This window comes from Papio anubis, chromosome 8 (genome assembly GCF_008728515.1).
Source record: "Papio anubis isolate 15944 chromosome 8, Panubis1.0, whole genome shotgun sequence".
Lineage (NCBI taxonomy): Eukaryota > Metazoa > Chordata > Mammalia > Primates > Cercopithecidae > Papio > Papio anubis.
The window spans coordinates 40,488,486-40,506,213 of NC_044983.1; the positions used below are offsets into that span (position 1 = coordinate 40,488,486).

Sequence of the window (17,728 nt, forward strand, 5' to 3'; positions counted from 1 at the left end):
ATATATATAGTCAATCAAATAAAATATCCTAGAAAGGAAAATGATATCTCATTATCACCAAGTATATCATTTATATTAGTTAATGCCCTTTCATCAATAATCTGACTGGCTGATCCAAAAAACTTCAACCTAATTATCTTTCAAAGGTATACAAAAGGATGTGATACTCACTGGTCACTACGGAAGTCCAGCATTCGTAGGTGGTGGAGTGTGGAAGTGATGTCTTGAGGGCAGATTCCAGTCAACTTGCTTAATTTCTTAATGCTGATCTGCTTGTCATTTTGGTGATAAAGGCACTCCAATATTACACTTTTCCAATATGCCATGTAGGAAAGACGACCCAGATCGGATAATGGTTTCTCTGGAGACCCTGCTTGGCCTTCACGCTTTGATAACAAATAACCTAAAGAATCACAAGTAACTCAAATCAGAACTAGGTTAGAGACTCTGGAAAACTGGATTCACCAAAATAACAATCCCCTCTTCTACAACCAAGAATAACTCCAAAGATAAATTCCTTCAAAAAAAAAAAAAAATTGCAAAACTACTTTAAAACAAATTTGCAAAAAGAATACAAAACTTATATGTATTGAAGACTAAGTATTATTATGTCTACAGTTAGTATTAGTCACCTTGTTAAAATATTCAAAGTGTTAAAAATCAGGACTCTTAACAGTTTCGTTCAACGTTCTGGAGAAAACAAGCCTTGCATGCTTTATTTGGACCACTAGGTGGCAACTGCTGTATCTGAACTGAGAAGTCCAAAGGACAAAAGAATGCCTTCCTTTTCACATAATCCTATTAAAACTGTAGTTCTGTGAGCGAACTGGATGACAATCTTTCACTTCAACCAAAACTCCTCACAATTACCTATCACTCCAACTCTAGGCAAGCAGGACTGCCAACATAAGTGTGGAACTCTGTCCTCTATAGTGCATGACTCTCAAGAACTGAAAAACAAAGGCCTAACTTCTAAGGAAAAGCATTGAAAATGGAGATGGCAGAGAAAGTTATTTTTACTGTTTAAAGAAAACGTAAAACCAGTCTAAGAATGTTATTTTGGAAACATATTACATTAGGAAAAGTAAATACAAACATTACTGTTATTGCATGGACAGTTTTTATACCACAAACACACAACCCCCCCAATCACCAAAAGGAAAATATTTTTCCTAACTTTGCAATTTAATGGTATATATAACATGTCTAATTCAGTCCTATTTCAAAACAATATATTAACATTAAAGGAAGTAATCTGAGTTCCATCCCCTACTGCTCATCTAAAAAGACCAGAAAATGTGTAAAACAACCAGTAGTACATGCTTCCAATAAAATATAAACAGAAGGACAGTCTAAAGCCAAGAGGCTCAATTAACATCTCAAGACTGGAATCAAAATCCTTTGTTTGAACCATTAGTTCTGCATATATTCATTTAAATATCATTTTATAGCAGTATCTGAGGTAAAATAGTCCCTCAAATTACTATTTCACTTTGTTTCACCAACGTGTGAAACAAAATACAGTTCCACAATGATCTCTTCACAACTGTGAGCTGTCACTTTTGAACTCAGATTAAACAATTTTCTCTATCATTCACTTCTTCAGATATTTAAAGATGTGTTGCGTATGTTTAACTGCTAGGTAGAGCCTACCTAAAAAATGCACACATTTTCTCAGATAACTGAATAACAAAACTAGGGCAGGCACAGTACTTCTTTCTTCTTCTTTTTTTTTTTTTTGAGATGGAGTTTCCCTCATTGCCCAGGCTGGAGTGCTGTGGCATGATCTCAGCTCACTGCAACCTCCGCCTCCCAGGTTCCACCAATTCTTCTGCCTCAGCCTCCCGAGTAGCTGGGATTACATGTGCCTGCCACCACACCCAGCTAATTTTTTATATTTTTAATACAGATGAGGTTTTGCCATGTTGCACAGGCTGGTCTCGAACTCCTGACCTCGTGATCCGCCCACCTTGGCCTCCCAAAGTGTTGGGATTACAGGTGTGAGCCACTGCGCCTGGCTCACAGTACTTCCTTATTATCTCTAATTGAAGTAGTTAAACAATGTTTTTAGTATTATTAGTACTACTGCATAAAACTAAGTTCCACTGTAAATGAACAGTTGGAAATTAAAGGTATATGCTATACATCACACAAAATTTTATTCAATATTAGCCGTTTAAAAATATTTTGTGTCCAACCAAAATAAAAAGGAACGTGTTGCTTTAGGTTTTATTTATTTTCATTTTTATTTTGAGACAGAGTCTTGCTCTGTGGCCCAGGCTGGAGCCTACAATGCAGGGGTAGCACTGCTCACTGCAGCCTCAACCTCCTGGGTGCTCAAGTGATCCTCTCACTTCTGCTTCCTGAGTAGGTGGAACCCTAGGTGCATGCCATCATGCCCACCTAACTTTTTACATTTTTTGTAGATACAGGGTCTTGACATGTTGCCTAAGCTGGTCTTGAACTACTGGGCTCAAGCAATCCTCCCACCCCAGTTTTCCAAAGTGCTGGGATTATAGGCATGAGCCACAATGTCCAGCAGTGGCTTTAGGTTTTAAAGGCTCATACAGCAATATGACAAACGATACCAGCAGCCAACAAAGCACCTACAAATCTTTAAAAATATATATACAGAAGGTCCACTGGAAGAGACCAATGAGAAATTAATATAATCCTTACTGAAATCGATGAGAAACCTGCCATAGCCCTTACGCTGGTATTGAGGAAGAATCATTATACAGGAAACATTGTACTTCTGTTGGCAGTGCTTTTCCTGGTGGAGAAAATACAAGTCAAGTTTTAAAACAGGCTGGTAAAAGTGAGTAATAATGCTAATTAAGAAACAAAGACTAATGGCCAAAACCCACAGCCCTGGTCCTTTGGGAATAGCAATATACATCAAGAAAAAACTACCCAACTGGGAGAAGATAAGATAATGTCAAGTCACTGCCATTACCCACAAAGCAACCATCCCAGGAGAGTAAAACTATAAAACAAAACAATGTCATCCAACACCATCTGCAACTCAAAAACAGTACGCCAATGCCTAAGGATCAGCACTGGAATCTGAGTCCGAAACAATCTGTAAAGCTACAAATGATGAATCAGTGTGCCACTCTAGAAGTGAGAAGACTCATTAATTATGTTAGAGTTTTCTTTCTCTCCTGCTCTGGTGCTACTCAGAGCAGTCCTATTAGTTGTATCTAACTTCAAACAAAATAGTCATTTTTATAATTTTATAAATGAGTCAGTATATTTTAAGTCATATCTAACTAATGAAGTAGCCTAAAGAATTCTTATAAATGCTTATAAAAAGCTAGTACTTCCCCTTGTTTTATACACTTACGATTTTACTATGGGCTTGCTTAAATAAAAGTATATCTTTTATGCTGTCTGACTAGAAAAGAAACTTTTTCCCTCTAAAGGAATGGAAGATTAAAAAAGGATAAAATATTCTTTAATCAAAATGCCTTACTACTCTTATTTCTATGCCTAAAGTTCAAATTAAGAAAAGAAGATTTAAGCTGAGACAGAACTCAGAGAGCTAATGACTGTTTATTTCACAAGTTCCATGTTATTACCATGGGAAGCGAAACCATTTAAAACTTTCCTCATGAGTACTGCCAGCAGTCTATACTCCTCGGAGAATACAGGTTGTTGAATGTTACTAAGCACCTTCTAGCACCTGGTAAGTTTCCAAATGTTCCTTCTATTCTTTCCAAACAACTAGATGACACCTAGGAGGTGCTGCATCTTGTTGTGTCCCCGAGTGAGAACCAGCAAAGACTGTTTCAGATTTCCATAAGAATTCAAACAAACTTTAAGCTAACATACTTACTTTAGAAAAGTAGCCAACAAGGTGGCAGCCCTTGACATCATTCTGTGTTAGTACATAAAAAAGAAATGGTTCCACATCATAATAGAGGGTTTTGTGGTCAAGAAACAACTTTGCCAAGAGACACAGGTTTTGACAATAAATGGTACTCACATTCCCATCAACCTAGAGAAATAAACGGAACAAAACAGTCAACAGAGTGTCTCTTTAGTTCTAGAATAATATGTATCAGTTAAAAGCAACTCTAGATATCCACAGTCCAGCCTAGGAGAAGGTGTCCATGACCAGAACACTAAGGAACCTGGAAGCCATCCTTTGAAATAGCAGTATTATGGTATCTGGTTTTTTGTTTGTTTGTTTGTTTGTTTTGAGACAGTCTCACTCTATCGCCCAGGCTGCAGCGCAGTGGCCCGATCTTGGCTCACTGCAAACTCCGCCTCCCGGGTTCATGCCATTCTCCTGTCTCAGCCTCCTGAGTAGTGGGACTACAGGCGCCCGCCACCACGCCCAGTTAATTTTTTTTTTTTTTTTTTTTTTTTCCGTATTTTTAGTAGAAACGAGGTTTCACCGTGTTAGCCAGGATGGTCTCGATCTCCTGACCTCGTGATCCACCTGCCTCGGCCTCCCAAAGTGCTGGGATTACAGGCGTGAGCCACCGCGCCTGGCTGGTATCTACTGTTTTAAGACAACCAAATATATAAAACACCATACCTTCAACAAAGCAGGAACAGCCAGATAAGGAGGTGATAATCTGGTTTTAAAAGAGCAATTTTTGCTTTAATAAAAAGATGAATTGTGGCAATCCTTTGGATAGCAAGCTTCATTTTCAAAGTATATAACACAACGAAAGATCTAAATACAATCCTTCTAAAATACATTTATTAGGTAAAATAAGATGTAACTATGTAGTCTAATCTATGCCAGCAGCCTGAAGCAATGCAATCTGACTACACGATCGGGCTTGAACCCAGATAAAACTACTTGAGGGGGTACTAACTATTGCCAAGCAGAAGTACCAAGTGGGTTCCTCAAGTAATCATGTGGTAAATGCAGCTCCAGGTTGGCCAGGCCCAGGAGCACTCTGCTCTTTCACTCCTGGCAGCCTTGTCTGTGTTGATGGAGTTGCCAGAGCTTTCTCTTTTATCAAAATGCCAATGGATGCCCACATTAGCTCCCAAGACACTGTCTGGGATACTAACAGAACTCCTAAACAACCCAGGTAGTTTAATATCCTTTTCAAACAGTATTTTATACCACACCTATCCCAGCTTCTCCCAAGGTAAAGAACTCCTCTACTGATCACTTAAGAGTCTTAGGGAGGACCAAGAAAGTGAGAGACTGAGGGGATCCCGACAATCTGAAATTTTACTGTTAGAGTAAGTAACAGGGCACATAAGCAAGTATTCAATTAATATTTGGCACGAAAACCACAGAACTGAGGATCAAGAGCACTACTGACAGCAATAGAGAATCAGAGAGCAGAGGTCACACATCATCATTATCACGTTAAGATTTACTATTAAACAGAGCTCTGTGAGATATTCCTTTTAAATAAGTGATAGAAATCCTTTCATTTAAATGCCATATTTCATAGATTCTAAGATGTACTTTTATCACATCTTTATGCAAAATCAACTGGCATTTTATAATCAAATGAAGTTTTAAAAATTGTAATTAGAACTTTTTCCTTTTTAGTGATACATAAAATAGTAAGACAATAGTAACTTGCACAATAGATGTAATATAGGTGGCCCTACTTTTGAAATGGATTAGAGGACAATTACTAAGTATCTACCTTACCTCAAAGACAGAAATATTATTCTTTCTGTAAATCTCATTGGCAGGAGGATGGAACCAACCACATTTCTTCATGTGCTGCTGCAGAATAGTTCTACTTTTCATATATTTTAGACAAAATTCACAAAGATACAATTTGGGAAGCCTGTAAGTGATAATTAAACAAAAAAGACAGGGCTTTATATTTTAGAGAATTTCAAACTTGCACAATTATCATCTTTTTGCCTCTCATTACTACCCAGGTAACAGGTTTAAAAAAAAAAAAAACAAAAAAACTGCATATGCAAAAATATTGGATGGTAAAATGATAAAATATATAATTCAAATAAATTACTGCATCTTGTCTCATATTAAGTACTGAGATGAAAAGAAAAAATTAATTTAGTTGCTATCAATTTGGATAGTTATGCTTAAAATATTACCCTAGAATTAAAGCAAATAATATTTGCTAAGTAGGTTAACACACACAAAAATGTTTGGTTTGTGTGAAGACCACAACTATTTTTTCAAGTTCCCACTTTGAAAGCAGCTTTTAAAATATAATTACAATTTATCTGAAAACATCTAACATTCTATTAAAGTTTTTCCCAAGGTTTATTTACGGAACACGAATCCTGCAGGTACTAAGAATTTCGTGCTCAAATAACGGCAAGAGGGCACATGCTTTTTCCCACCTTTCCTGGGGGATTCACAATGTGCATTAATTCTTCCCATATAATCTCACATCTTATTTTTATTTTTTAAACTGTCATTCAATTCAGCACACTAAAAGCTTTCAAGGAACTTTTGTACTATAATATTACTAAGCATCTATGGTATACAACATTGTTTTTCAAAATCTCTAATGTTAGCCACACCAATACAACTTGTAATTATATTATTAGTACAACCACTCCAAAATTAAGCACTGAGTGAAACAAATAATGAACTGGCACTATAAATTAAAGTCAAGAAGCAGGAGCTAAGAGCATGGAAAGCAATGTGTCGTTGGCTACTTTGTTTCCACTGCATTCTGCCTCAAGCCCCACTATACAGGAGGAACCACCAGATGAAGAGGTTTTTCCTTCTTCACCACCAGAGCTACAAACCACACAATGAAATGGCTCCTTATAAACTTCATCATCTAATACGAGCACTAAATGTATTAAATAAGCCTTACAGGTGACCTATAACTGCGAGACCACCTTCCTGAATACCTGGATTCTGAGTAATTTCTTTTTGAAGACGAAGAATGAGTCTCCTTATGTAGATGTAATGGGTGGCACCTCCCTCCCTAACTGTTTTACTTACCTCTTACCTGTGCTAAATTCTCAATGAGCAATCTTAACTTGTCACGGCATGAAGATACAGAAGTAACACTATCTGTGTACAGTTTCACTTTGAGGGCTAAATATTACAACTAAATACTTCCTATAATACGAATCTGAGAAACTTTAAAAATTTTGTGCTTTTTAAAGTATTTTTGTAAAAATGATAGAGTAAAAAACAGTGACAGATCATTTACCAAATCATGGTAAAGATAAATGCCAACTTTAACAGCATCCAATCCAACTGTTAGATCTTAGCACAGAGACATGAAAATAAAGTACCATTTATGTTAATTAGCTAGATTTAGTCATATTTCATAACGTGTATATTTCAAAACATCATGTTGCACATAATATATGCAATTTCATCTGTCAATTAAAAAATAGAAAACATTCAATAAATGCTAATTACTTTTCTGGAAACAGAAGGAAGAGAGGGGAGAGAGGAAGGGAGAGAGGGAGCAAGGAAGGAAGGGAGGGAGAAAGGAAGGGAGGGAGGGAGGGAGGGAGGGAGGGAGGGAGGAAGGAAGGGAGGGAGGGAGGGAGGGAGAGAGAGAGGGAAAGAAAGTACAATTTATTTCCTAAGGTCTGTGAGAGAAGGCCAAAAATGTTTAATGCTGTCACAGTAACCAAATTGCTCAAGAAACATCAGGAGAAATAAAAGGTCTGAGAAAATTACTGTCAAGTCTTCTCCAGTAAATGAAGAGTTCATGCCACTTCCTTAGAATGGCAAGATGTATGGCATGTATGGCATTTAATTGATGATTAAAAAAAAGAAACAACTTTCGTGAACCTTATTATGTGAAAAATAGTAAACTGAAAACAAGCATTGTTATCTACTTTATTCCAATCCAATTCTCGCTGGAAACATTTTAAAAGCCCCTTACTTTATTAGAACCAAGCCCACTGGGATGACACTGCTAATCTAAAGGGAATCATCTGGAAAAACACTACTGGAAAACCAAAATATTTCTAGTAATATTATAAACAACTGCCGTTCTCTCACTGAAAAAAGATCTATCATAAAGAAAGAACGTGAGACTGCATGAAATGAAATGTATTTATAACGATTAGGAATACTCCTAGCTCTGGAGAATCTTGTTGGGGGCTGCTTTTAGTGATCTTCTTCCTGGCAGGACCTAGGTCTCAGCTATCAAATATGTAGCTGTACGGTGGTTTTGATCAACTGTACGTGAAGTGTCACCTCCACACTGGAAGTTTATTCTAAAGTCTGCCGCAACGCTGACAACCCAGCCCATGGAACCAGGGCTGTGCTGCAGCTGGGTGTGCTTCTCTAACTTCTAGAATGATGCAAATTATTATTCTCAGGAATTTCTACAGTACTTTCTGGCTTCTGAACATGGCGCAACACAGTAGCAGTTTGTGCAGTCAACTTGTAGCAAATTTTTAATGTAACAATATAATTTATACCAAATATTACTTAAATCTAAGATTATGGTACAAGTCAAGTGAGATCAACCTAGATATACATGCTACATGGAGTAGCACAGGCCCAGTGGTTAATGGTTATGGCTACGTAGTAAAGAGAGAAGTGAGTTTCAAGTTCTGCCACTTATACACTGTACTGTCTGGGACCAGGTCTGCAAAATGAAGACAGTAATATTCATCTCACGGAATTACACCAGAGATGCTTAGTCCAGTACCAAGCTCAATGGACGGTAATAACAGTTGCTATTACTTAACAATTATTATTTGTATTCTTCTTTCATCAATTTTACTCAATAATTTAATAGCCAAAGGCATTAGGGATCCTATTTGGTTTCTTCTTCAGTAACTAGAATGATGAGAATAATCAAACTGGTTCTAGTGACAATCTCATAATCTAAGCATCAAATACAGCCCAGAGGAGAATCAAAAGGCAGAGGAATCTTCCTAGGCTACTCTATCACCTAGAAATCTGCCTCTTTAGGATCTCAAAGCAAAGAGGTTATTATAAGCTAAGCTCTAAGCAGCACAGGAGCAGAGGGCATCCCATGATGACAATTTCTTTTGCCTTAAGCCTATCTATGTCATGCTCTTAATGGCAGAGTAGGTTTCGTGATGAACCTGTCTCTGCCATGTGTGGGCACCACATGGCACTGTGGGAGAAATTCATAGTTAAAACCCTGTTTTACACTCTATAATGTCTGAGACTTAATCACACTGCTCCAAATGAAACAGTATTATTGCTTCGTTGTTTTGTTTTGATTTTTAAAGACAGGGATACAAGATTACTTAGACAATGCATACACAAATATTTGGATATGAAAGGACATTCCCTAAAGCATAATCTCACTTCCCAAAAGAGGTTGTTTTTGTGATCTTTTCATTTTTGTTTGCTCCTACAGCCCTGTTTTTGTACGTTACAGTGTTTAAAACCTTTAATAAGAAAATAACTTATAAGTAGTTTAGCACAAAATAATAAGCAGTAACAAAATTAAGAATAGAGGTTTATTATTTGGAAAATGTAAGATCTCCAAACATTTTAGTCACCTCAAGTTTCAAGTTCACTTAAATAAATATAATTTTTAAGAAATGTAACCAAGAGAACTATGAATATAAAGATAGCAAAAAGTCATAATTACTCAAGAACCTATTAAAAATTACAGGATATTTTCTAATTGAAAACTCAAAGAACCCTACCCAATGGATGAAAAAATATACAGAAAATGTCTAAAACTGCTTAAGGAAGTTGATGAACTTTACAAGTTCCTACCCTGTTTCTGCTTTCTACTGTTTCCTACTATACTTTTTTTAGTTATTTTTTGATGCCATTATTTATTCTTTTACTGATAGTCTCCTCACACCTCTTTCTAATGAAAATCTCATCAGAACAAAAGTTACATTTTCAATGAATCCTTTAAACATCTATTTTAAAAGACAACAGTTTATTATTCCATTCTCATCATTCTCTTGAATGATTACAGGCGATGTGTCCTTGGCATATTTCTTTTCAGTCATAAAAGATCTTGGCTATTCAGAACTCCTGAGGAATAATATATATTATACATAACATATATATGTATAATATATATACATATATAATATGGAAATGCAAATACAGTGTAACCTTATCTTAAAGTCAGATTAACTGTTGTCAGCTCATGATACCATGTGCTGCCTTGAAGACACACCACAGTGTTTGCGGATAACTGATCCTACAGTAAATGGCCCTCAATTGTTGTGTTTCACGAGCTTGTATGTTAGTTTCCTGGAGTTTTGCTTTTTCTTCTGTTTTTGTTTGTTGTCACTTTGAGGTCGCTGTCTGAAATGGCATTCTTACCCCTATTTTTCTACTTCAATTATAGACTAGAGAAGCAAGTTATTATACGGAAAGAAAAAGTTAAAAGATAAATGAGTTTTACTGGGTGGCCCTTTTAACAACTATACTGGCCTATTCCTAGTTTTTTGGAAATAACCCATGTTAAGGCACTCAATATATTGTAAAGTACTAAATAAATTTTGCTAATATTTTGGACAGGCAATGTTACTAAATGGGTGAAAACTTACAGGATGAGAATATTATGAACATGTATTTAACCCACAAAGCACCATGACGTATTATTTCTTGTAACACCCTGCTAAATGGGAAACTGAGGCACAAGTAGTTTATAGACTAGAGAGCATTAATGTCACTACTGCACTTCAATTAACTAGTATTTAATTTTCTGATCTCATCTTATTTCATCTTTTAATTTTAACCATAAAGAAAAAATATAATAATTGACATTATTGAGCACTTACCATTTTCTAAGTGATTTACATGCTGTAGCTCATTTAATGGTCTTAATATCCCCACAAAGTAAGCACTATTACTATCTCTGCTTTACAGATGAGGAAACTGAGGCACAGAGCAGTTGGGCAGCTTTTAAGGTTACATAACTTGTCAATTTCAGAGCTGAGTCATGAGACCACTTTAGCGCCACCAAGCTGGTGAGTGATCAATGGTTATTAATATATCTGGAAGCCCAAACTATTTATATATAATTTTACACCATTTGTCCAATTTTTTCTGGGAAAACACACCATTTACTAAGTTTGCCAAATTATAAACATTCAGATCAAAGGCTAATCAACTGAAACTTTATATTAATTTATATATGAGTCTCTTCTCTTTTTCAAAATTCTTAGTGATAGGAGTGAAGACAAATTTCTCTCAAAAAAAAAGCCTTCCCCTTTTATTGTGACCATGCATTTGGGTTTCTCATTTTAAACATCAGCGTCTGAGAGGTTACAGAAGATAACATCTAAAGCAAACTGAGATGAAGTGGCTACCAAAGCTGCTGCTATTACGGACATTTAAAAGCCCCCAGTTTCCTCAAATGTCAAGGATAAAGCGGACTCAAACATCTTCAAGATCCCTTCCAGTTCCAGACTTCTATGGATCTCAAAAGAGAAGGTCAAGGGTCTCTCAAAACATACCTTGAGTATTCTTGAGGATATGGGGAGGAGTACCAGGTGTGAATTTCATACTTCCCAAACTCAATGACAGAGGGACAGCGGACTTGTGGATCAGGGGGACCAGTCACTCCAACTTTCTGTGCAGTCAAGAAATACATTCAAAAGTTAGCTAAATTAGACACACTGAGATAACAAAGTTCTGAATCTAAATGTTGTCTTCTCAGGACTCCAAAGGAGAAACACGAAAACAAAAACAAAGCTAGAACAAGCTAACATATTTTGAAATAAGTTATATTATTCCTTAAATAGAGCACCCAGATGAAGAATAAAAATGCTAATAAATCTCTTGGAAACAAATGCATTTGGTGTTCCTGCATTTCTACATTTAATAACACTAAAAATATTTTCCTCAACTAAACTCACTCTTAGTGACTTAATATTAAAGAGAAACTGCTGCTACTTGAGATGTAAGATAAAGACAATAATTTACAAGTAAGGGAGAGGGACACTGCATATTTGCTGAAGTCCTACCACACTGCCTCTGCTGACAACAATGGAGATGCCCTACTGAACACATAAGCACACAAAGGATGATTTTCTAGTTTGGGAAAGTAGATATTTAAGAGAAATATAAAAAGAATCAGACAAAACAAATATCAAGAGAGTCTTCATTTTATACTACGCCTAAAATTCCCTTCTTTACTAGCTCTGCATAGATTTAACCAAAGAAAAAGATACTGTTATATAGAGACCTTCTTTTTTCTACCTTCTCTTTACAATGAAAACAATCTATACGCCCCTCATCCCTGCAATAATCTGAACTACACTATCCAAACAGAGAATAACTTTTAAAGCCTTTATGACTTCCCTGACTTTCCAGATCAGAAACTCAAACCTAAGTACGTAGCTCAAGAAAACAAAGGCTGTCAAGGGTCTTAACACGTTAACTCAAGGGCAACGTGACTTGCTCTGCACCCAATCTAGCAACAGATGCATATACACACTCATGTCCATGTGTGTGCATGCAGATTTATCATGGATGCTCTATAAATACTAATTGACAAGCAAAAGACAAAGAGTTTAGCCTAACCAAATACAAGTATTAATAACTCTTCCCCAAAAGGACAACTGAAATTATCCTTCAATTTTATACTTTAAAGACCACTAAGAGATTAGTAAAAATTCCTTGTTGGAGCATGTAGACACATACACATATTTTATAACAAAACTAAAAAGAGCAGAGATTTTTATTCATTGGTTTTACACAAATTCATTTCTGAAAAAGAAGTCTCTTCACCACTTCACCATAACTCATTAGAGAACTCTCTGGTCTTTCTAACCGTTCTCTTTTATAAAAGGCCAAGGGACTTAACTCAGGTTTCATACTGGAATGTAGCCAAGTGAAACCTCAAGCTCTTCCTTAGACACCTCAAAACAAAAGACAAACATCTGTTTGTGGGATGAATTGTGTTATAACACCAACAAGTACTGGGGCTCCTCCAAATACAAAAACAAAAACAATAAAGAATACATAACACAGGGTTAAAGTAAGATTTCTTTCATTTCTCAAAACCCAAACAGAACTTTGTAAAAAGATTTTTTAACGGCTGTTCTTGAAACTACATTTTAGAATCAACTACTCTAACTCATAAAGTAGTATCTTTTCATCTATCTTCACAACTCAAAGTAGTAACAACAGTATAGGAAACTTTCAAAATAACCAAATACCAGAAACCAGATCTAACTTCCTGAGGCAAGGATCAGATAGAAAGCCCAAAAGTCAAAGTCAGGCACCTGCTGCAACACTGCCTGTTGTTTGACGGTGTTCCCATCAGCTGCCAGCTGCTCTTCTAGGCGGATGCCCGACGTGAAAGTGGATATCCAGTTCCAGTACAGCTGTTTGCACATCACCACAACTATGCACATCTGTCCAGAATGGGACCTGTGGGAGGTTCCCCTCTGCCCACATCCGCCCTTAACCTTTGCACCGCGAAACGCTCCCACACATGCGCTCATGTGCGAGCCCGCCTCCACTCCCAGCTCCCCTGAGCAAGCCTCCACAGCAAGGGTGTTTCCTCTTACGAAGGTTTAAAAATTAGCAAGGCTCTCTACACAGGGAGGAAGAAATGGCTACCTAGAAACCACTCATTCCAGTCCTAACCAAAATCAAACTGTCATATCTGAACTATAAGGTTATCTTTGCTAGGTCATTTTATTTTAACATTTCAGCCAAAGTACGTTTTCGTTAAACATGTCACTTTCCAAAGCAGCAGGTGTCTAATATAACCAAGGGCACAAAATATATTTAAATGTTTAACTCAAGTTCTGCCACTTCATGTCCTCCTCATTTAAATACGCCAAATTATTTAAAAGAAGACATACGTTCCAGGCCAGAACTGACCTTTTAATCTAAGATAACTAACAGGGAGTGGCAAGGGGGCAGATTAAATGCACTAGTAATTGGGCTAAACTAAAAGAAAACTTTATGCCTACTGCTAGATAATAAAGCTTTTATTACCACCGGTTTATATGAAAAGATTATTACTCTTCCACAAAAAAATTAAGCTTCCATTAAATGACTCATCTAATTCCAATTTCTAACATTAAAAAGCCATTCTTGTAGTATCCCCAACTCTGGATTTAGTAGGGACACCAAAATTGTGTAAATAATTTAACAATTTTTGTAAACACAGAGCTGCTGCCTTCCCCCATCTGTCCACTGGAGCACTCTCATTTGCCCTTACCTCTCCATTCCCCATGGGGGTGCAATGTTTTGAGGAGAGAGGGGGTAACTCTTTATTATCAGTGTGAGGCTGGGAAATGTGGGGAGAAGAGATGTCTTTTTGGCATTTGAACATTTTCACACAGAAACACTACAGTAAGTAATTCCATTCATTAGGGATTAAGTTACATGATGAAAGAGGTATGAAAGAACGAATTCACATGCTCCACAACAGAGAGAGTATGAATTTAAGAACTAGAGCAAACCAGCATTTGTGGAGCACCTACTGTGCTAGACTCTGACCTGAGCCTTATGTCATTACCTCCTTTGGTCCCCACAATCCATCCTTCAAAGTAGAAAACAATATACCCACTCTGAAGATGAAAAAATAAGCCTCAGAGAGGTTAAGAGGCAAAAGCACCGGGGCAGGAACGGCAAGTGAAGCATAAAGACAGAAAAGAATGACATGGGTTGAGATGTGACGGAAGTAGAGATAGCCCTCAACTAATTCCTCCCTAAATTCCCAAAGTTTGTAAGTTTTTAAAACCTGGAACTTGGTTTTCCAAAGAAATGAAGCTACAAGTCCACAAACTCTTAACCCAAAACCCTTGGACTAGAGTAGAATGTGTTTTGGAAATCTGATTTTTTCTAATTTTATAGAAGTATTTAGTACATACATGTGTATAGTATATGCATGTGTACAGCCCTAGTAGGATTTGGGGCAGCACTCCATAATCAGACACACTAAAATTTCTTTAGCAAAGCATATGAATATTCACATTAACTGGCATAAGTAAGGAATATAAATAGTCTCACGTCAGGTGAGATCATGTTTTGCCAGTAACTCAGTTCAGGTCAAGTGGGACCTTATTGCAAAATGAGTTGGAAAAAAATTTCTTTCCGTTCTCCAAAGAAGATATACAGATGGTCAATAAGCTCATGAAAAGATGCTCAACATCAATAATAATTAGGAAAACGTAAATCAAACCACAATCAGATACTACTTCACACCCATTAGGATGGTTATTATTTTTAAATGTAGAACACCAGAAAATAACAGATGTTGGTGAAGATGTAGAAACATCAAAACCCTTGTCCCATTGCTGGTGGGAATATAAAATGGCACAGCTGCTGTGGAAAACAGTATGATGGTTCCTCAAAAAAGCGAACAGAATTACCACCTAATCTAGCAATTCCACTGCTGAGTATAGACCCCAAAGAGCTGAAAGCAGTTCTTTGTATATGGGTATGTATTTGCACACCCATGTTCATAGCAGCACTATTTACAATAATCAAAAGGTCGAAACAACCCAAGTATCCACTGACGGATGAATGGATAAACCAAATGTGGTACATACATAGAAGAGAATATTCTCCAGCCTTAAAGAGGAAGGCAATGGTCGGGCACCGGTGGCTCACTCCTGTAATCCCAGCACTTTGGGAGGCCGAGGTCACGAGGTCAAGAGATTGAGACCATCCTGGCCAACGTGGTGAAACCCCGACTCTACTAAAAATACAACAATTAGCTGGGTGTGGTGGCACGTGCCTGTAGTCCCAGCTACTCGGAAGGCTGACACAGAAGAATCGCTTGAACCCGGGAGGCAGAGGTTGCAATGAGCCAAGACTGCACCACTGCACTCCAGCCTGGGCAACAGTGCAAGACTCGGTCTTATAAAAAGAAAAAAAGAAAAAAGGAAGGCAATTCTGCCACAGACTAAAATACAGATGAACCTTGGTGACATTATGCTAAGTGAAATAGCCAGACACAAAAGGACAAATATTGTATAATTCTACTTATGGTACCTAGAGTAGACAAATTAATAAAGGCAGAAGATAGAATGATGTTTACCAGGGGCGGGGGAGATTGGGAGTTGTTTAATGGGTACAGAGTTCCAGTTTTGCAAGATGAAAAAGTTCTGGAAATAGATGATGGTGATGATTGCATAACAAGGTGAATGTCTTTAATGCCACCAAATTGCACACTTAAAAATGGTCTGGGGCCAGGCGCGGTGGCTCACGCCTGTAATCCCAGCACTTTGGGAGGCCGAGGTGGGCGGATCACGAGGTCAGAGATCGAGACCATCCTGTGAATGGTGAAACCCTGTCTCTATCAAAAATACAAAAAATTAGCCGGGCGTGGTGGCGAACGCCTGTAGTCCCAGCTACTCGGGAGGCTGAGGTGGGAGAATAGCATGAATGCGGGAGGTGGAGCTTGCAGTGAGCCGAGATCGCGCCACTGCACTCCAGCCTGGACAACAGAGCAAGACTCCGTCTCAAAAAAAAAAAAAAAGGTCTGGTTAGGCCAGGTGCAGTGGCTCACGCCTGCAATCCCAGCACTTTGGAAGGCAAAGGTGGGCGGATCACGATGTCAGGAGATTGAGACCATCCTGGCTAACACGGTGAAACCCCATCTCTACTAAAAATACAAAAAATCAGCCGGGCATGGTGGCAGGCACCTGTAATCCCAGCTACTCGGGAGGCTGAGGTAGGAGAATGGCGCGAATCCGGGAGGCAGAGCTTGCAGTGAGCTGAGATGGCACCACTGCACTCCAGCCTGGGTGACAAGAGTAAGAATCTGTCTCAAAAAAAAAGAAAAGAAAAGAAAAGAAAAGTCTGGTTAAAATAACTTTTATGTTGCCACAATGATTTTTTTTCAAGTTTTCAGGACTCCTTAGATTTCAGGATTCTGGATATTGTGACCTGTATAAACATTGATACCTAGCTAAGCCACAAATGCTCAAGACACTATATACTACTTCTTATCTTTCCCTTTTCCTAAGCCTTTTTGCTCTACACTCAGACTTCTCTTTATCCATCTCCTTTGCTAGTTCTTTTACTATAAAATATTGACAAAAATCTAGAATTCTGTCCTCGGCCATCTTATCTTTTCCATCCGGAGGACCCATAATCCAGTGCTTCCATCAGTTTTCCACTCTCCTCATGCCCTCCTTTCTCTCTACACAGCTTAGATTCTAAGGTTTTTCCCTGTAATTCCACCCTTTGCAGAGACCTTTAACTCTCTTGCTTCTCTTCTAATTTAACAACAAAATCCTAACCCCTATTAAATTCAACTCTTCACGTAATCCAAGTTATTACCTCAATGTGAACATGGGTGGAGAAAAACAGAGAATCATGCTACCCAGTCTCACATTATACTCCTACCCACAAACCTCAAGCAGGTCCTGATGCTTCCTACTCCACTCTCCTGTTCTGAAAGACAACTGCATCCTTTCTCCTCTGCTCAAGCCTCCAACTCTGCTTATTCCACCACCTTCACTTTCAGCCAATGCTTTTGCTTCCCACTGCACTAAACTGGACAAAATCAAAAGAAAACTTCCGCAATTTTTCCCACCCACATCGGTCTGCCTCCACCTTTGTGCCACACATCCTGCCTTTCACCAATATCGTGGATAGAGATTGAGCTCCTGAGCCTACAGCTTCCCATGAGATAACATCTTCCTGCTCCCTAGCCAAAGAACATCACCCAACAGTCCCCCTCCCATCTTCTGCATCATCAGCTTTCCCTCTACCAGGGCATTCCATCAGCATACAAAGAGCTGTTATTCCTTCCATATTTAAAAAAAAAAAAAAAAAAAAAAAAAGGGGCGGGGGAGGCATGGTGGCTCACCCTGTAATCCTAGCACTTTGGGAGGCCAAGGTGGGCGG

The 17,728-nt window shown here is 37.9% G+C and overlaps 1 protein-coding gene across 5 annotated transcripts in view; it reads right to left on the bottom strand.

Moving 5' to 3' along the window:
• Nucleotides 1–17,728, bottom strand: part of KAT6A (lysine acetyltransferase 6A) — a 121,690-nt gene that overhangs the window by 13,990 nt on the left and 89,972 nt on the right. For all 5 annotated transcript variants that reach the window (XM_031669525.1, XM_021942268.2, XM_021942269.2 and 2 more), the window contains 5 exons: nucleotides 11,362–11,477; nucleotides 5,636–5,777; nucleotides 3,839–4,000; nucleotides 2,680–2,773; nucleotides 172–403 (listed from right to left, as the gene is read on the bottom strand). In XM_031669525.1, the coding sequence (XP_031525385.1) occupies nucleotides 172–403; nucleotides 2,680–2,773; nucleotides 3,839–4,000; nucleotides 5,636–5,777; nucleotides 11,362–11,477 (746 nt within the window). The remainder of the gene's footprint in view (nucleotides 1–171; nucleotides 404–2,679; nucleotides 2,774–3,838; nucleotides 4,001–5,635; nucleotides 5,778–11,361; nucleotides 11,478–17,728) is intronic.